General features: G+C 44.0%; 1 protein-coding gene across 1 annotated transcript in view; it reads left to right on the forward strand.

Annotated features, from left to right (window-relative positions):
- The first annotated feature begins 231 nt into the window (after nt 1-231).
- ADAMTS5 (ADAM metallopeptidase with thrombospondin type 1 motif 5) overlaps nt 232-20,903 on the forward strand; it is a 57,784-nt gene continuing 37,112 nt past the window's right edge. The window contains exons 1-3 of the mRNA XM_043448759.1: nt 232-499; nt 837-2,699; nt 14,976-15,108. Coding sequence (XP_043304694.1) covers nt 1,584-2,699; nt 14,976-15,108 — 1,249 coding nt within the window. The 5' untranslated portion in view covers nt 232-499; nt 837-1,583. The remainder of the gene's footprint in view (nt 500-836; nt 2,700-14,975; nt 15,109-20,903) is intronic.

Below are 20,903 nucleotides of genomic sequence, written 5' to 3' on the forward strand. Positions count from 1 at the left end.
GGAAGTTGCAGTCATCCAGGATTCAGTGACAGATTGTGGGCGCGGATGAAAAGCGCGCTGGGGAAAGCGGGGAGCGCGCGGCTCGCACACAAAGGCGAGGAGTTCCCAGGCCTCCCGCGGCCCTGCCCGGGGACACCGCAGCGGCGCGCCAGCGGCCCGGCCCCTCTGCTGGAGGCTGGGAGAAGTTAGTCACCCGAAACCCTACCCTAGCGGGCATCCGAACGCGACAGCGAAGAGTCTGGGGAATGTGGAGGGAGGAGATTGGTACCGGGAGCGCGGGGCGAGGGGGTGCACGGGAAGCCGAAAGCCCGTGGCTGGTGGATGCTGCTGCAAGGTCTGCGAGGCCGGCGCGCACCGGCGTGCAAAGAGACGGGGGGAAAACTTGCGGCAGGAACTTCCTACCGAGGCAAAGAAAAGCAGGCGAGAAGGAGGCAGGGAGAGACTTAAAACGTCTCAGTAACTTGAAAAGCACACCCAAAACACCCCTTCTGGAGATGAGGTAAGCCGAGGTTAGCCAACCCCATTGGTTGTGAAATATCAGACAAACCCCGAGCCTCTGCGGCTTTAAATGAGGCCAAGGAAATCTGTTTTGCTTCCTCAAATACTTTTTTCTCCCCCTTCGCCCTTGCTCTCTCCTTCCTCCCTCCTTCCACCTCGCCGGGTCCCTTCCTCCTCCGCGGTCGCCCTTTCCTCGATCAACCCCCCACCCCCACCCCACCCCAGGCCCGCCCTCCCCCATCTGATTAGGCGCGGACCAGGAAGGGTGGGAGTGGTGGGGGAAGCTCTCCCTTTAAGAGGCAGCTTGCAGTGACGAATTGTTGAAATTGCCATTGCAGGATGGCATGCCGCTATAAATTCATTGTTCCACCTCCTCGCATCTTCACAGCGCTCGCGCTGCCCTCGGCGCTCGCAGCGGCAGACTGGGGATGACGGCGGGCAGGAAGACACCGCATCCGAAGGGACCCAGACGCGCCGCTTCGCTGGCTCGCCGCAGGCCGCCCCTGGCATTTTTGTTTTAATTTTTCTGCCTTTTTTCCCTCTTCTTCTTCCCTTCCGGCCGGTTCCAGTAGAGTCAAGGAGACCCCCCAAATAAGAAAGGAAGCCGGCTCCGGAGCTGGGAACCCCGCGACCGGCGGGTCGGGAGCAGCAAGGAGCCTGGAGGAAAGCATGCACCAGTCGCCAGCCTGGTGCGCGGCACCTTCCTGACTTTTTTGGTGCCCGGATCCTGGCTGTGTTGGGTTCCCCCCCTCCGCCCCTTTTCTAGTACTTGCTGAATCTCGGCAACCCGGCTTTTGTGTGTGTGTGTATCTTCCCCCCCCCCCCCCCTTTTCTTTCTTTCCTCCTCTTTTCGGAGCCCGAATCCAAACATTTTCCAAAGCAACAAAGAAAAGTTCGCACGCTGGCATCGCGGCCGGGACAGGCTGGCGCTGCTACCGGGTTCCCCCTCCCTCCGACACTAGATTCAACCTTGCAAGCAAGTGTATGTGTGTCCCCACCTCCCGCCCGGGTAACTTCCAGAGCTAATAACAAATAACCCACCAAGTCCCCGCCGGCGCGCAGCCCCTCCCCGCGGGCAGCGCACTATGCTGCTCGGGTGGGCGTCCCTGATGCTGTGCGCGCTCCGCCTGCCCCCGGTGGCCGCCGGCCCCGCCGCGGCACCTGCCCAGGATAAAGCTGGGCAGCCTCGGGCTGCTGCTGTGACTGCGGCCGCCCAGCCCCGCGGACGGCGGGGGGAGGAGGCGCAGGAGCCGGCCGAGCCTCCGGGCCACCCGCACCCCCTGGCGCCGCAGCGCGGGAGCCGCGGGCTCGTGCAGAACATCGACCAGCTCTACTCCGGCGGCGGCAAGGTGGGCTACCTCGTCTACGCGGGAGGTCGGCGGTTCCTCCTGGACTTGGAGAGGGACGGTTCGGTGGGCACCAATGGCTTGGTGCCCACAGGAGGCGGGCCGAACGCGACCCGGCGCCACCGGGGCCACTGCTTCTACCGCGGCACGGTGGACGGCAGCCCGCGCTCGCTGGCCGTCTTTGACCTCTGCGGCGGCCTCGACGGCTTCTTTGCGGTCAAGCGCGCGCGCTATACCCTGTATCCGCTGCTGCGCGGTCCCTGGGCGGAGGCGGAGGACGATGCGCGCGTCTACGGGGACGGGTCCGCGCGGATCCTGCACGTCTACACCCGCGAGGGTTTCAGTTTTGAGGCTCTGCCTCCTCGCACCAGCTGCGAGACCCTCGCGTCCCCGCCAGGCGCCCACGAGCGCCCCCCGGCGCCCCGCCGCGCGGACGGACGCTGGGCTCTGGCCCCGCAGCAGCTCCCGGGACAGTCGGCCCCCTCGTCCGACGGAAGTCAGGGACCACGGACGTGGTGGCGGCGGCGGCGCCGCTCCATCTCCCGGGCCCGCCAGGTGGAGCTGCTCCTGGTGGCCGACGCGTCCATGGCGCGGATGTACGGCCGGGGCCTCCAGCATTACCTGCTGACCCTGGCCTCCATCGCCAACAAACTGTACAGCCACGCCAGCATAGAGAACCACATCCGCCTGGTCGTGGTGAAGGTGGTGGTGCTGAGCGACAAGGACAAGAGCCTGGAGGTGAGCAAGAACGCGGCCACCACGCTCAAGAACTTCTGCAAGTGGCAGCACCAGCTCAACCAGCTGGGGGATGATCACGAGGAGCACTATGACGCGGCCATCCTGTTTACTCGGGAGGTAGGTCCCGCCTGGGTGAGTGGTTCAAGCCCTGCAGTAAGGAGGTAGGTCAAAGGGGCAGCCTTGTTGACAGCCTTCTTTCTGCCACGAACTGCCTGGCCCCATGGGTTTGCTGACCTGTTCCTTGCAGGAAACCCATGACCGCCTCCCACTGTGCTCCTGTGTTCAGAGGATACAGTCAGCAGTTAATCAAACCTTAAATGACCATGTCGGGCTCAGACATCAATCCATCAGTTAGGATGTCTCCAGTCCGAGATCTGGTACCACACAGGCATAAATAGGATAAAATGGGGCTAGCATGCTTGGGGAAATGTGCACGGTTCCCATGGGGAAAAGGGGAAAGCTGAATCTGTCTTTGGAATCAGGGGTTATCTACTTTACAATGAACCCAAAGGTAGAACTTTGGCTAACCTGATGGAAAGGGTTGTGATGGGTGATTCACTGTAGTCACTCTTATCCACCATCTTGCTCTGTAAATGCCCAACCTTCTTCCTTGAACCTCTTTCCGGGCATAAGTCAAAAGAAGACTTTCTAAAGGAAGGATTCATTTTCTCATCTGGCTTTCTAATGGAGTTCTGACATACCCACTTTGGTGGAAACTTGGTTCCTTGGATGGAAGAGATGCGGGAGGGCCAGGAGGGTATAGAAACCAGTCCTGTGAGGTTCCTTAGCAACGGCTTTGCCTGGTCCTTCAGTGCACAGCAAGCTCTGCTAGGCTGTCCACAGCTGCCAGTCAAGGGTCACATCCAACTCGCATGTTTGGGTTTTGGATAATGTTTCTGAAGTCCCAGAGCGGAAAGATCTGGGCAGAGAGTCAAGACATGAAGGAATGTTTTTCCAGGATTTCCCTCTTTTAAGGATGGAGGTAAAGGGAGGGGGAGAAAAATGATCTTTATAGACTCAGAGGTTCTGGGAGTAACCCAGTACCTATGTAGACCACCACAAAAGTGTGACATTCGGATACATAGTCCGAGCTGGTATTGTGCTGGGTTTGCTGGGAGCTCTGAGCCTCGGTTTTCACAACTGTCCTCTGATTGGCAGTTTTGAGTCATGCTCTCAGATGTCTGGTAAGAATGGACCTTGATAGCACATTCTTTAAGTGTTTGGGATCCATTCAGGACAGATGAAGGATTAGAAACTTTGGAATATTATGCAAAATCATGGTACAAAAGGGAATGAACGGAAACAGGACAGGAAATTCAGTGACGGCTTGCAGGAGGTTTCAGAATCACACAGTTCCACCACCTAATTCTCCTATTTTTACTAAGGCACTCCTGGTATGAAGGAAAAGTGTTGATAAATTTGGAGTGAAGAAACACTTGTGGTTCATGGTGTGGACATAAATGTAAACCACATGTAAATAAAGACGCTGGAGGGCAGCAGTTAGGGACATGGTGCTTTGCAAGATGGAAAATCTTTCTCTTCATTAAGTGATCTCTGGGACACCATCCTTTAATTTTTCTGCACAACATTAATCTTTAAAACGGAAGAGCATTCACTTTTGTAGCCTTCCATATGAAGTGAAGTTCTCCTGTAAAACTGTCCCTTTCTTATTTGGTTTCCAGGTTTTTTTGCTTTTTTTTTTGGTAAGCAACTTTCCGTGTCTGGATTTCTTGCTTTGCTACATCACTAGAGGCTGCCAAGAAGGAGGCTTCAGAGAGTTTATGGAAGGAAGTTCTCCAAAGACAGAAGAAAAAATACTTTTGTAGGCATACTACTCCAAAGTGTTCCCTTTGAATATTGTCATGGTGCACTTTCATTTTTAATACAAATGCAGATTCCATAATTTTTTAAAATAAACATAAATAGAAGACCCCATGGCTCCCTAGTTTCTGCCCTATAATTTTCCTAATTGCATCTGAGAATAAAAAGAAAAAAAGTAAAACTAGTCAGTGATTCAAAATGATTTGCCTGTTGCCTTTTCTGGATTTGATTTGAGTAGTTAACAATTCCTATTTTCCAAGCTTTGGAATATATCAGTACCTTTTAATAGATAAGGAAGGAATAAACTAACATCTATCTTCATTTTAATAAGTACTATAAGGACATTCATTTTTCAAGCTAGTCTACACATGGAAAATATTTTACATAGGCCCTCCCTGGCCTCCTTGCCAAGTAGCAGCAGTAAAGTAAATCTCATTTAGCTGGTGGCTGGCCCTCTGGTATATACATCTAACTTGATGAGAACCAAATATTTAAAAAGCATGTTATCATGATTATATGCATCTAATTTTAAAAGGCACTATTAATTAAGGAGCTGAGAAGAATATTGCAAGATTCTCACATAGCATTCACTGGGGAGTACTTTAAAATACAATGTCAGTCTCTGGTTATTACTTCAGACTGTGGAAACCAAGGGGAACTAAAGGAGAAATGATCTGAGATCTTCAGTTTCATGGAAATCAGATATCTGGGATCTAAAGAAAAACTTTCATGGCTGTTTTTTTTCAATGAGCAATACCCGGAGTTGGCACCAGGATCCCACTTTTACAACTCTGTTTTGAATGTAAGAAGTACGTTGCTTAGCAGCCAGACGCCAAGCCGTGAAATCCATGTTTTGATGGGCTCTGAGCACTGTTCAAATTCTGTGTCCAGATGTCTTCTCCTAAATTGCTTGTTTTTCAGGCATGAAGTAAATGTGTGAGGATATGTTTTCCACCCCTGTTGACTAGCCGAGGCCACCTTGAATGCTGTGTCTAGGAGTCAGCAGAATACTGCTGGTAATTCATTTATCAAACTAACAGACTTCACTGTTAGGACTGTACCCCAGCACTTGGCGCTGTCCTAATTAGAGAAACTTAGCACCAGCCACTTTTTTTTTGCAAGAGGAGCAGTTTTCATTCCGGAGTGGCACTTACACTGGAATTCACACCACTTCTTCCATCAAACAGTAGAAATCCGATCGCCCTAGGATTTATTTTTGCCTTCCAGAATTCTTTTCTGGTTCTTGGCTTCCTCTTTTTTTTTTTTTTTTTTTAAGATAGTTTCTCTAAAGACAAATTCCTAAATCCATTTTGGAGGCCATGCTATTTTCTTTAGAGATAAAACACCTACCTGCTTGAGAACAAAGTGGGAAATTGTTTGTTTAATATTTTCTGCCCTCTGCACATCATCAATGAAAGCTTGACTTTTTCATGATTTGGAAGTGTTGGATTGAAACTGAACCAGCTCTCAGACTATGCAATAGAAACAGTTCATTCATTCTCATGAATCATCATTGTGCCAGTTAACAGGTAACTGTCTGTCAGTTAACACCTTGCTCCTGTAATTGGTCTTGTTTTTTAAGTATTTTTAATATTGGTGTTAGTTTCAGGCATACAGCAAAGTGATTCAACTATGCAAATACATGTATCTATTCTTTTTTCAAAGTTCCTTTCCCATTCAGTCTATCACAGAGTGTTGAACAGAGTTCCCTGTGCTATGCAGTGGGTCCTTGTTGGTTTTCTGTCTCAAACATAGCAGATGTTGAACATCTGATGTATGTACGCTATGTACATACATAGCACATGTACATGTCAATCCCAAACTGCATTCTTCCTTGTAATGCTGTAAGGCTTTATAAGGGGGCCTCTTACACTGGAATGGGGACTCCACTCAGAATTATTAGCTAGCTTCTTGCAAGGTTATCATAATAGGGGGCCCTAGAAGAAGATTGGGAGTTTGGAAGAGGGAGAAGAATGAGCTTTTTCTTATTTGCTTGTAGGCTAGATTAACTGATTCTGTCACACATTTGAGTTCAAATCCCATTTAAACTGAAAAGGGAAGCCTTCTCAAAGAATCATAGCCAGTTGGTCAATTCTAACTGGTAAAAAGCTAAATAACTCAGAAATGGGAAGATGGGGCAGCTTCAGCAGCTGAAGTTGACGTTTAAATAATAAATTATGAATTAAAAATTGCTGAGAGTAGGTCTTAAAAGTTCTGCATCAAGAGGGAAAAATTTTGTGATGGATGTTAAGTAGACTTACTATGGTGATCACTTTGCTATTGAATCATTATTTTGTACACCTGAAACTAACATAATGTTGTAAGTAAATTATGTCTAAATTAAGTAGCTGTGAAGACTATTCCACAAAATCAAAAGCCATTAGATCAGAGACAATAAACCACAACACAGAGGATATATTTCAGTGTCGTCTCTTTTACTCAGCTCATGCATCTGAGCATCTCCTATTTGTGAGACTCTCATTTAGGGAGTTGAAGGGAGTAAGAAAATATCTTATCCCTGCCTGCTCTGGCTTGTCGCCAGGGGAGAGGAAGCAGATATATGCATGTTGTTGTCGTTTAGTCGCTAAGTCATGTCCAACTCTTTGTGACCCCATGGACTGCCGCTCACCAGGCTCCCCTGTCCTCCACCATCTCCCATCATCCACTATTTGAGTTTGCTCAAATTCATATCCACTGAGTCAGTGATGCTATCTAACCATCTCATCCTCTGCTGCCCTCTTTTCCTCCTGCCTTCAATCTTTCCCAGTATCAGGGTCTTATTCCAATAAGTCGGCTCTTCGAATCAGGTTGTCAAAGTATTGGAGCTTCAGCTTCAGCATCTGTCCTTCCAATGAATATTCAGGACTGATTTCCTTTAGTATTAGCTGGTTTGATCTCCTTGCAGTCCAAGGGATTCTCAAGAGTCTTCTCCAGCACTGTAATTCGAAAGCATCAATTCTTCCAGTGCTCAGCCTTCTTCATGGTCCAAATCCCACATCTGTACATGACTACTGGAAAAACCATTGCTATGACTATATAGACCTTTGTCGGCTTACGTATATGTATATGTGCTGTGCCTGCAAGCTAAGTTGTTTCAGTTGATGCAGTGGATTATAGCCTGCCAGACTCTGTCTGTCCATGGGATTCTCCAAGCAGGAATACTGGAGTGAGTTGCCTCGCCCTCATCCAGGAGATCTTTTCAATCCAGGGATGAAATCCACCTCTCCTACATTGGCAAGCTGGTTCTTTACCACTAGTGCTCCCTGGGAAGCTCACATATATGCATATATCATTCTAATATTAGAAAAGCTCTAATAATTGCTGCAACTGAGCTATAAACAAAAGCTGAGAAAGGAAAGAGAAGGGAACAATCAATTCTGCCTCTGCATATTTATACAGGCCTTATTGTAAATGGAGAATTGAATTGGTCCTCAAAGGATGGATAGATTTGATTTGGATTCAACCAGCTTTTGTTGAGCATTTCATAAGATGCTATTCATAGTCATAAATCATTTAAGAAGTAATTCTTTCAGCAATCTGCACGCATCTGATCTTACTATCATATGACACATAAGGACATTCATACAAAGAGAAACAGAGATAAACTTCTCCCAGTAACAGCTGACAAATGGCTGAGAGGGAAGTTTGTCCTCTCAAGTGGTCTCTAAGATAGAAATATTACAATGAATTTATGCAAGCATTCAATATATTTCTAATAGGCAAAGAAGGATTCAGAGGTTTGAAAAGTGGCCCTTTCCCTAAGAATCCTAATGTAGGAAACAGAAAAGGAAGTAGATGGTTGTTATACAGTGTGATGATGTTTTAAGAAATGTGGTCATTAAATGTCATGGGAGTACATTAGAAGGTAGCCTTACCCATCTGAGTTCAGTTTGGAAGAAAGAGAAGAATTAACCAGATCCATAAGGAGGATATAGGCATTGTAGAAACACCAAATTAATTCTTGGAGTTGCCCAGAGGCAGCATGGCAATCCTGGGAAATATAATAAGGTTCAGGTCCCTGGTGGCTCAGAGGATAAAGCATCTGCCTGCAATGCGGGAGACCCGGGTTCGATCCCTGGGTTGGGAAGATCCCCTGGAAAGGAAATGGCAACCCACTCCAGTATTCTTGCCTAGAGAATCCCATGGACAGAGGAGCCTGGTGGGCTACAGTCCATGGGGTCGCAAAGAGTTGGACACGACTGAGCGACTTCACACACACATGAGAGGACAGGGGCTTCCCAGGTGGCGCTAGTGGTAAAGAGCCCGCCGGCCAATTCAAGAAACACAGGAGACACAAGAGATTCAGGTTCGATCCCTGAATCAGGAAGGTGCCCTGGAGGAGGTAGTGGCTACCCATTCCAGTATACTTGCCTGAAAAATCCCATGGACAGAGGAGCTTGGCTGGCTACAGTCCATAGGATCACAGAGAGTTGGACATGACTGAAGCCGATTAGCCCCCAGCACAACATCAGGAGGCTAAGAGGTAACTGACTGCAGCATATAGGTAGGGATCTCACAGGAGACAAAGGACCCGTTAGAAGCCTTAGGTGATAGACAGGAAGGAACAATGAGAGGAAAGAGAGGATGGCTACCTGAGACATTTGGGAGATGGAGTCAGTGACTCCCAGTGACTGATCTGATATGGCCAGTGGGAGACAGGCAAGTTAATGACGTCCTCAGGTGTCTTGTCCATCACTCTCAACTTCTTTTCTGGAATATCTTTCTCAGTGCATTTCGTATGGATTGTACTGTGCAGATTGTATGGAATCTACTGTGTAGATTATTGAATTTCACCAGATGTACCATAGAGATAAAGATTATGCTTCCCGGGTGGCTCAGTGGTAAAGAATCCACCTGCCAATACAGGGGCTGCAGGAGACACGAGTTTGATCCCTGGGTTGGAAAGATGCCCTGCAGGAGGAAATATTAATCCACTCCAGTATTCTTGTCAGGAAAATTCCAGAACAGAGTAGCCTGGTGGGCTATAGTCCATGGGGTCCCAAAGAGTCAGACATGACCAAGAGACTAACACTTTCACTCTTTTTTTTTTTTTTAACATTGTCAAATATCTTTTCATCCCTCAAGATCCAGTGACCTCCTTTGAGACATCTTTACTGATTTCCCCAAGGAGAACGCATCATTCCTCTTCTGAAATCCCTCAATAGTCTGTTCACTCTGCGTCCCTCTTGACGTGTCTAAATCATGTCACATTTCTTAACCATTGAGATCAGATCTTATTTTATTTATTCACTATCCTGCCAGCACCTAGTACAGTGTCTGGCAGATTGTGAACACACAGTAATTATTTTAGGAGTGAGTGTACCCAGGTCCCTTGGTCCCTAATCCAGCAGGGCTCTCTGTGTTTTCTGTCACCTAGCTGTATCCAGAAGCCCAGATGGAGACTGCATAACATGGGACATTGTCTTGTTCGGCTTAACAGACCCAAATAATGTAGTCTCCGCTGAGGTCCACATGAGACCCTCTGTTATTGGGGGATGCCCTTTAAGTAGCCAGAGAGGGAAATGGCACCTCAAGAATCAGATCCAGGGAAACTTACCTGGCAATCTAGTGGTTAAGACTTCACCTTCTCAGGCAGAGGGTGTTGGTTCAATCCCTGGCCAGGGAACTGAGATCCCTCATTCGTAGAGGCCAGAATACCAAAACATACAACAGAAGCAGTATTATAACAAACTCAATAAAGACTTTAAAAATGCTCCACATCAAAAAAAATCTTAAAGAAAAGAATCGGATTCTACAGGACAGATATGAATTATGATGCATAAGTGTATATCTGAGTTATACTGATGGCCATAATATGTACCACACCCCTTTCTCCTATCAGTAATTCTTCTTCATTAGGAACTGGGCAGACAGGTAGGCAGACACGGAAGGCTACGTAAACCCTCTCCTCTGCCCTTCCCTTGAGCTCCGGGCTTATCCTGTGGGTGCTCAGTGGTTCAGTTGTGTCTGACTCTTTGCAACCCCGTGGACTATAGCCGGCCAGGCTCCTCTGTCTATGACATTCTCCAGGCAAGAATACTGCAGTGGGTTGCCATTCCCTTCTCCAGAGGATCTTCCCAACCCAGGGATCGAACCTGCATCTCCTGCATTGGCAGGCGGATTCTTTACCACTGAGCCGCCAGGGAAGCCCAGGTTTGTCCTTATCGGTGGTAATATCTGTATAAATATTTAGTAGAAAGTACTGTTAGGAACACTGGGAGAATCTAGGCTGAGCATCACTTCGCCACAACTGTCGAGCACCTCAACAGCAATGACCAGCTGATCAACAGTAGGTAGGGGTCTAGCTGAGAAGCCATGAGAAACCCAGATAGTGCATTACAAAGCAGAGACATTACTCTGCCGGTCTTTCCAGTAGCCGTGTATGGATGTGAGAGTTGGACTATAAAGAAAGCTGAGTGCTGAAGAATTGATGCTTTTGAACTGTGGTGTTGGAGGAGACTCTTGAGAGTCCCTTGGACAGCAAGGAGATCCGACCAGTCTATCCTAAGGGAAATCAGTCCTGAATATTCATTGGAAGGACTGATGCTGAAGCTGAAACTTCAATACTTTGGCCACCTAATGCGAAAAGCTAACTCATTTGGAAAAACCCTGATACTGGGAAAGATGGGAGGTGGGAGGAGAAGAGGGTGACAGAGGGTGAGATGGTTGGATGGCATCACTGACTTGATGGACATGAGTTTGCGTAAACTCTGGGAGTTGGTGATGGACCGGGAGGCCTGGTGTGCTGCAGTCCATGGGGTCACAAAGAGTTGGACACCACAAACCAACTGAACTGAACTGAACTGAAGTGTTAGTTAACTCCAGATTCCCCCTTCCAAAGCACTCTGCCTTCATTCTGGCTGCTGTTCTGCAGATGTGATCAAATCTGCTCTTATCAGCCTCTGTGTTCCTTCCTTCCCTCAGCGTGTTTGTGCTGCCTGAGAGACCAGTCTCCCCTGCATCTCTTGCTCTTACTTCCAGTTTGCACATTCATGTCTGCTTAGTTCCTTTTCCCCACCCAATACCAATCACTTTGCTTTTCCAAGTTGTATTAGCTTCTGGGCACCTGCATTTCAAGGTAGCATCCTTTGCTGGCTCCCTGCTCCCCACTCCATCCGCAAGAATAGGTCTGGGACACTGTGAGTCCTTCTAAACTCCACGATGAATCACAGATACTGATATTGTAAATGGCCACCCCTGGTCACCATGTCAGTGACCTCTCTGTCACACTTTCCCTGGTCTTGCTGACCATTTCAGCTCTATTTTAGGTACACTGTCCCAGACCTGTCGCCCGGCCAGGAACACCCCAGAAGCCCACTGGTTAAATCTCCGCATGCTCTTGTAACCCTTACATTGTATTAAATTTTCCATTGCATCATTGTCTACACATATCAATATCATAAAATCAATCCTGCTTAAAAAGGACCATCTTTAACATGACAGATATAACTTACCTTCAGATTTACACTAAGCAGAAAAGTCCTTGTCAGCACTCTTAATTCATTTGACTCTTATGTGGATACTTTTGTGATTTTCATTCCTTTAGTATCTCCTACCTCCAGTTTTGGAAGATAGATGAGTGGATGGACAGACAGATAGATAGGTAGATATGCTATTGCCTCACTAGGATACTTAATCCTGCTCTGAATTAAAAAAACAAAAACACCTATAAACATCAATAAGCTTTGCACCTGTAAATGTTGTTATAAATCATCATCAGAAAATAGAGATGAGTTTGATATGTTATATTCTTAATAATTTGATGCACAAGTTCAGTTTTAATGGATTGGAATGAACATTGGATCACAAAGAAGCACAGGCATTCACTGTCAGTCTTGAGGAAGACACCATAAGTGGGCTGCCATGATTTGAAACTGCGTGAGTAAAATGGAAAGGTTGCCAGTTCACATAATTACAGTTACAGAAATAAAGACTGTGGCTATGCAGTCAAGGGGTTTAATCAATGTGATTTAAAAAAAAACTGCTTTTGTTCATAATTTTGTCACATGTACAAATTTCCATGGCAAAGGGCCAAATGCATTTAATGCAATTCAAGGATGACAAGGAGGGTTGATGGGCTCTAATGAGCAATTGATTATCAGTAAACAGAGAGAGAGAGGAAGAATCCACATTAAACTCTGTGTAGAACAAGAGGTCATTTCCATTAGCTGTGACTCTTCATCCAAGCTTATTAATGAAGTAAAGCGTAAGAAGGGGAAACATTTCTTAGATTTTATCATTTGAAGATAATAACCCAAACTGCAAAGGTAAACATAAATCCTGGTTTTTTTAAAAAAAAAAAATTTGCATGTGCAGAAATAACCTACAGTGTCCAGCAATTCACTTAAACCGTGACCTGGGTCTTTGGTCTTAAAGCTACTAAAACGACTGGGGGAAAAAAATGGATTAAAACATGCATTCTACTATACAATTATCTCAAAGACCGATTGTTATGCAAACGTGTGTTCTAATTTCAATTTTAAAAACTACTAATTTGTTCTCAACAGCAGTAATTTGACATCCCACGGGATGGCATATGAGGATACCCAGGAGACTTTGGGAGACTATTGTTGGTTTGGTGACTGGATTCACCAAAGCTACTTGGCTGAGATTTCCACTGTCTGAAGTTATAATGACATGGCGACCACAGTACAGTTCATCACAGCTGGGATCCCATAATATATGGAACACAATAAGGATCTGAAAAAGTACTAGGGAGATTGTAGGGCGTATCTTTTAAATATTATTCACCTTGGCTGGACTTCCATGCAGCAAAATAGAGAAGGGTTAGAAGCGTATGTAGACACTGACTAGGCGGCATTGGTTATATAGTAGTAACATCTCCTGTTGGCTTCCTGGAGTCTATTGCGGTCTTGTAGCATACAGCATATTAAACATGTGTGACAATGTTCAGTAAGGCAAAAATCCACATAAGATAAACATCTTTTCTCCTTGTCCTAGTAGAATATAAATATTAGCTTATGTTGTAAAAAAAAATGAACAAAAAATAAAGGTGTGTGAGGTCTACATTGCATCCGACTATATGTCAGAATTCACCTTCAATTAAGCAAATATTTTTTGAGTTCCTGTTAAAAGTCAGACCTTGTGGTAGTTGGTGACACAAAGCTAATAGCTACAATAGAGAGAACAATTTCAATTAGTAAACAGTCATCTTTCATAGTAATTAATATTTTAAAAAACTCTTCTGCCATTATTCACTTATGGCTTTTTTATTAGAAATATACAAAGTCTCAATTCATTTTCATTGAAAACAGGAGTCAAATACAAGAAAAGCTAATATCCATTAATATTCAAATAACATTTAGTGGAAAGTTTGTCATTACAAATCTACATCATAAATTTTGGCTTCTATTTTCTCTTTATGCTTCATAATTTAAAATTGTCTTGTTGATGTCTCTTTCATCTAATTTGATCATCTTAACCATTAGTAACAGGCTTCGCTTACGGCTCAGCTGGTAAAACATCCTCCTGCAATGTGGGAGACCTGGGTTGGGAAGACCCTCCGGAGAAGGGAAGGGCTACCCACTCTAGTATTCTGGCCTGGAGACAGTTCATAGGGTTGCAAAGAGTTGGACACAACTGAGGGACTTTCACAACCATTAGTGAGGTGTGATCGTGTTCTCCTTTGAAAAACTCTTATAAGCCACACAACTTCTCACCAGACAAACACATACACTCATTTATATAAATATAATATATTACAGGGACTTCCCAGGTGGCACTAGTGATAAAATTCTGCCTGCCAATTCAGGAGACTCAAAAAACTTGGGTTCAGTCCCTGGGTTGGGAAGATCCCCTGGAGGAGGAAATGGTAACCCACTCCAGTATTCTTGTGTGGAAAATTCCATGGACAGGGGAGCCTGGTGGGCTACAGTCCATGGGACCACAAAGAGTCAGCCACAATATGTTACCTATATTTTCTGAAGATTGATCAGGTTGAGAAATACTACATTAAACACTATGGGAAAGACTGTATACATTTCTAAAGAAACAATCTATGAAATTACAACTTGATTTGGAAACTGAGATGATCTTTTGAGGAATTACCCTCATACATTAAAATTTAGTTTTCTATCCAAATGACTGAGAAATTTATATTCTGCCATAAATATGTGGCAGAATTGCAGTTTTGCCCCTGTGATGGAAAATAAATTATTACGTTTGACTTCTGATACATTTAACATGAATTTAGGTCAGCATAGTAAGACTTTCTTAAGCATGAGCCTATATGAAAATGATCCATAACATACGTGCCTACAGTCACATGATACAGCTTTGTTAAGACCGTGGCTACTTTTGTAACGGACAAGCCACAATCCTGGACATCTTTTAAAATGTAATTGAGTCCCATCATCCTTCTGTGCTTCTGGGGCCCGGAGAAGCTTAGCAGAGTCAATGCCGTTAGTTTGTCTTTGGACCATTTCCAGAGCTGAGCAGGTGATACCATAAACAAATCCCAGTGTTGACATTTGGAGTGAGCAAGTGGTTCTACAAGGTGGCTCCTTCTGGATGTAAATTGACTTTAATGATTTCTTTCTTTCTCTGGGGCAGGATTTATGTGGGCATCATTCATGCGACACCCTGGGAATGGCAGACGTTGGGACCATATGTTCTCCCGAGCGCAGCTGCGCAGTGATTGAAGATGATGGCCTCCACGCCGCCTTCACCGTGGCTCACGAAATTGGTATGCAGCGTCTTTTCTCTTGCCTGGCCAAATCAAACACTTGTAACAGCTGCAACAGGAACCGGCATACTTGGCAATTAATTCCAGATTTCTCCTGGTTCGGATAACCCTTGGGGATTACATTTGTTTATATTTGCACTTTTAGGGTTAACTCCTAAGAGGGACGGAAACCAAAGTTAGGCACACGTGGCAGAGACTTCCTTTCTGTTGGTGCCATTTAAAAGTTTAAGAGAAAGTCACTACTGCCAGTCTTATAAAGCGTCCACCCAGGACCTGATGAGATAAAATCTGTCACAGCTGACAATGGAATGCAGAGATGTTTGTCTTAGAAATTACTCTGTGGACTCATCCAGGGTGAATCAATTTACACAGAAATTCATCAGGTTTTATTCCACTGTCAGTGATACATCGACTCCTGGCAAAGGTAATCAATAGCTTATGGTCACCATTCCAGTCTTGTTTTTAAGAGCAAAGCAAATGAAACAAAACCTAACAGTCACCAGGGTTGATTGTAAAGTGTTCCTTACCTGGTGACATTAAGAAACTCATTTCAATACTGAAACTAGAAATTTAAGGCTAAATATGACAAATATCCCAGCAATTAGGAATATGTGTTTCGTAATCACTGACCGAGGCTACTAGATATATGAGAAGTTAATTTAGTATTTAGGATTAGGTTTTAGGATTAGATACATCTGGGCTCAGTTCTTGCTAAAGTACTTTCTGCCTATGTCCTGTTGGTCTGATGATTTAAATTCTCTAAGCTTCAGTTTTCATATCTGAAATATAGAAATAATTGTGCCGATTTCACTGAATTATTTCAGGGACCAAGTTGGGTAAATTATAGATACCAGCTGTTATTTATATTCATATATACTTCTGTTTTGCTTTTTAATTAACTAATTCATTTACTTTTTAATATATCACCTTTTAGCATTATCTTTTTGGGGGCAAAGTATGGTTTGATAATTATTGCACTTTTTGCTGCATTTTATTAAACAGATATAGTTTTCTTAAGCTAACACAGTCATTTTAAAATCAACTTAAAACTTTTCTTCCACTTTAGTAAGCAAAGAACATTTCACAATATGTTGATTTTTGGCTGCTATGTTTTCTTTGGGGACTTAATTTCACATCAAAAGTACAATTGCATAAGTCAGTATATTAGAGCAGTAAAATAGAAATCAGTACTTAAGTTCCAATTAATATGTGTTAATCATGAGCTTAGTTTTCTTTTTTTTTTATGATCTTAAGTTTTCTTAACTGACACTCTTCTTACCACCTAAGCAAAAAAAAAAAAAAAGCACAAACATGGTATCTTAATGTAAATAACTGTCCAATAGCATCACTGATAATAATTCAATTTAACACTTTGTTAATTGAGCCTCTTTAGCTTCAAGATAGAAGGCAATGGCACCCCACTCCAGTACTCTTGCCTGGAAAATCCCATGGACGGAGGAGCCTGGTGGGCTACAGTCCATGGGGTCACTAAGAGTCGGACACGACTGAGCGACTTCACTTTCACTTTTCACTTTCATGCATTGGAGAAGGAAATGGCAACCCACTCCAGTGTTCTTGCCTGGAGAATCCCAGCGACGGCGGAGCCTGGTGGGCTGCCGTCTATGGGGTCGCACAGAGTCGGACACGACTGAAGTGACTTAGCAGCAGCAGCAGCAGTGATCTATTTTCACACATTGACAGCATCTGGGAGGTTTCTTTGTAAGGAAACCACAGTGGCAGTAAATGGAGCTTCTTTGAGGCTTCATGGACCCTCAAAGCAACTGAATTGGAATGAAGAACCTTCTAGCACCACCTTTCTCAGTCCTCCTGAGTTCCTAAACCAAGAGATTTTATGGGCAGATACAGCAGAGAGGTAGGACGCAAGATGCTAATGAGAACAAATGTTTTATTAAAACTATTTATGTACAATAAGTTTTTCTTTTTCTTAAGTGGACATGATTCTACAAGAGAATAATGTGGGAGAAATGTGGGTTTCTCTGCAAAAAAAGTCAAACGTAAATCTTTGATGTCTGACTACACTCCATGTTCCTTTTAATTTCTTGATTGGATCATTTCTATGTACTTCTTTAGAATTCTCTGTAATTTATCCTCCAATAAAACAGTGCCTACTTCATTTCTCTTTATGTGTCACATATGACCTAATCTGAGAAATGTAAGGTCTGGGGATAGGGGGGTATGGGTTTAATTTCCCTTTCATAAAGGAATCTGGCTTTCATTCATTTTGTTTTCTAATTGCTTTATTATTCTTTAATTTCAATTTTCGCCTAAATATTGTGAACATGTGTTATAAAGTATGAGCCTTAAAAATTGTAGCAAAGATAACCTTACAAAATATTTCCTAATCATCTGTGTACCATTACAGGGCTTTGCCTGCCTCTGCAGCCAGTGTGCTTTTGGGTCACGGAGTTCCCTGTTCTGTTTCCAGCGCTTTATTTTTAGAGTGTTGCTTGTAGCTATCAGCCTGAGTTTACTATGCTCTGGATTCTAATTCCACTCTGTTCTTCTATGTAATTTCCTCCCTTTTTATTAGACATTTACTACTTTTTAGATCTGGATGTTATGTCCAGGCTACATTTGGTGATAAAGCACTGCTGTGAAACCTCAGTTTTGCCAGAGTGTTTTGAATTCGCTCGAGTCTATTCAAAAATGAGCAGTTTGCTTCATGTGTATGGTAAATACGTTTCTGTGCTCAAAACATAAGCTGTGGAGAAAATTTCCAGGCTGTTCCCATGATTTTTCTACTTTATTTCATCTATCAGCAATGAAAGGTATAATCAAAAATCATTTCAGTTCAGTCACTCACTTGTGTCCAACTCTTTGCGACCCCGTGGACTGCAGCATGCCAGGCTTCCCTGTCCATCACCAACTCCCAGAACTTGCTCAAATTCATGTCCATCAAGTTGGTGATGCCATCCAACCATCTCATCCTCTGTCATCACCTTCTCCTCCTGCCTTCAATCTTGCCCAGCATCAGGGTCTTTTCCAATGAGTCAATTAGTTCTTCTCATCAGGTGGCCAAAGTATTGGAGCTTCAGTTTCAGCATCAGTCCTTCCAATGAATATTCAGGACTGATTTCCTTTAGATTTGACTGACTTGATCTCCTTGCAGTCCAAGGGACTCTCAAGAGTCTTCTCCAGTCCCAAAGTTCAAAAGCATCAGTTCTTCAGCACTTAGCTTTCTTTATGGTCCAACTCTCACATCCATTCATGACTACTGGAAAAACTGTAGCTTTGACTAGACGGACCTTTGTTGGCAAAGTAATGTCTCTGTTTTTTAATATGCTGTCTATGTTGGTCATAGCTTTCCTTCCAAGAAGCAAGCGTCTTTTAATTTCATGGCTGCAATCACCATCTGCAATGATTTTGGAACCCAAGAAAATAAAATCTGTCACAGTTTCCACTGTTTCCCCATCTATTTGCCATGAAGTGATGGGACTGAATGCCATGATCTTCATTTTTTGAATGTTGAGCTTTAAGCCAACTTTTTCACTCTCCTCTTTCACTTTCTTCAAGAGGTTTTTTAGTTCCTCTTTCCTTTCTGCCATAAAGGTGGTGTCATCAGCATATCTGGGGTTATTGATATTCTCCCAACAGTCTTGATTCCAGCTTGTGCTTCCACCAGCCCAGCATTTCTCATGATGTACTCTGCATGTAAGTTCACTTTTATTAACGGGTTTAGTTTCTCATGGCATGCTCTAGTCACTACTTCCTCTTTCTAAACCATAGGGGTTTAAAACACACAATCTTGAGAGTTGAATATAAAGCTTTTTGTTCCTTTTTTAATAATATATTTACTTATTGGGTCTTGGTTTCTTCATGCAGCATCTTTCATCAGGGTCCACAGGCTGTGAAGTGTGCAGGCTCAGTAGCTCTGCAGACATGTAGGGTCATAGTTCCCTGACCAGGGATCCAACCCGCATCCCTTGCATTGTAAGGTGGATTCTTTAACCACTGGGTCACCAGGAAAGTCCCCCAAAGTTTTTTGTTCTTTTACTCACTTTGACTTGCTCTTTCACTTAGTCCATTGAAACATGTCCCTACATTGAGAATTATCATGTAAGACAGAGGCAGGCCTTAAGTCTTTGTCTTGTACGTGTTCTGTCCATGATGTTAAAGTCATAATGAAGTGACTTAAATGAACAGTTCTGAGAAGTGATGCTTCTTGTGCCGCATGTGAATGGGAATACTTCTCTTTTCCTGCTTTCCTGTTCCTTCCTAACAGAAAGCTAGATTTTGGAGACACAGTCCACTGGTGTTAATACAGCTTTCTGGAAAATAGATTTTGATGCATCTAGACATTGCCTAGGCAGTAATGAATTGCCTTACTGCCTGCCTTCTTGCTATCATATGGACAGGTCAACATCAAGTAAAGTAAAAGTTTTCTTTGAGAAAGTTTTTTAAACTATCAAGAGCATGGTTCCCATCCCTGGACTATGGGTGGAGGTAAGAATGCGACTATAGCTGTTTTACAATCCAAATGTGAGCTGTAGCAAGTTTCAAGTGAATGTAAGTTTACATTTGGAGTTTATGTTTTTCACTTGTCAAACTTTTATTATGGGCTTGGAATAACGATTTCACCTGCCGCACACATGGTTCTCCAACATAATAATTTTCTTGATGTTGGGCCAGCCTCTAATGTGAGAGGGGAGCCATCTGATTTTATTTAGACTCATGAAATCCGTAGTTTGCAAACAGGCTGAAGTTCTGCCATAGAGTGGTTAATTATAAAATGTGCTAAGTGAATCTCTCCATCATGAAAGACTCCAAAAATGCTTCCTAAGCTAAAAATCAGGCAGCTCAAAGAGTCAGGGCCAGATAGTCAGCTGGAAGCTTCGGAAGCGGTGGAGACACAACAGTATGGCCGCCTGTGTTTTGCTGCGGTTGGAGCGAGTGCTCTGGTTCTGCTGATCTGCGTGTGACTCTACCCTCGCCATCGATTAGATTAAACGAGGCCATGTTTTGAAAGGCTGCAGAGGCCCTGGAAACACCATAGACCAAAGCCAAGTACACAGAATCAGATGTCAGGACTGGCTGTGAGATGTGAGGTGAAAGGAAGCCAGGATTAAACTTGGTATTTACCCTCAAAACCCATAGCTTTAATCAACATGAACTGTGCATTTTTTTTTTCTATCCGGTTTGGAGCAGTGCCATACTGTGTCTTTCTTGGCCCCCAGATGAAAGGTGGGAATAGGTCTTTGCTCCGTGTCCAGAGGCAGCATTGAAAGATGTAGTGTTAGGATCAGCTGGTTTGTTTTGAAATCAAATCCCAATTCCCCAAGGTTCTAGGGAAAGCCTATGGATTGTCTGCCATGGGTATGGAAAGCCAACAAGTTGAAGGTGACATAAAATAAATATATCACACACAACGTGTAATTTTTTTTTTTTCCTTCTTAGGCTTAGAAAATCTCCCCTTGTCTCCCAAACTGAGTGTCTGATTATCAGACACTAGTAATCTAGTGTCAACTAATCAGACACTAGTCATCTAGCATCTGGTAATCAGAATTTATAAAAAACTAGGTAAGACTAGACTACTCGTAAGTTAAAATTATAACAAACCCACGATATCAGTGAGAACAATAAAATTCAGTAACAATCACTGGGCCTTTATATTTGTCAGGCACATTTTCTAAGTACTTTGCAACTTTTATATCCCTTAAGCCTCACAAAATCCCATGAGGTGAGTACTATTAATGAGTCACCCAAGAAAGGAGGATGCTGACGTGCAGAGAAGTCTCTAAACTGATCTAAGGTCAACAACTAGGTATACTGCTTGG

Source organism: Cervus canadensis, chromosome 27 (assembly GCF_019320065.1).
Source record: "Cervus canadensis isolate Bull #8, Minnesota chromosome 27, ASM1932006v1, whole genome shotgun sequence".
Taxonomy (NCBI): domain Eukaryota; kingdom Metazoa; phylum Chordata; class Mammalia; order Artiodactyla; family Cervidae; genus Cervus; species Cervus canadensis.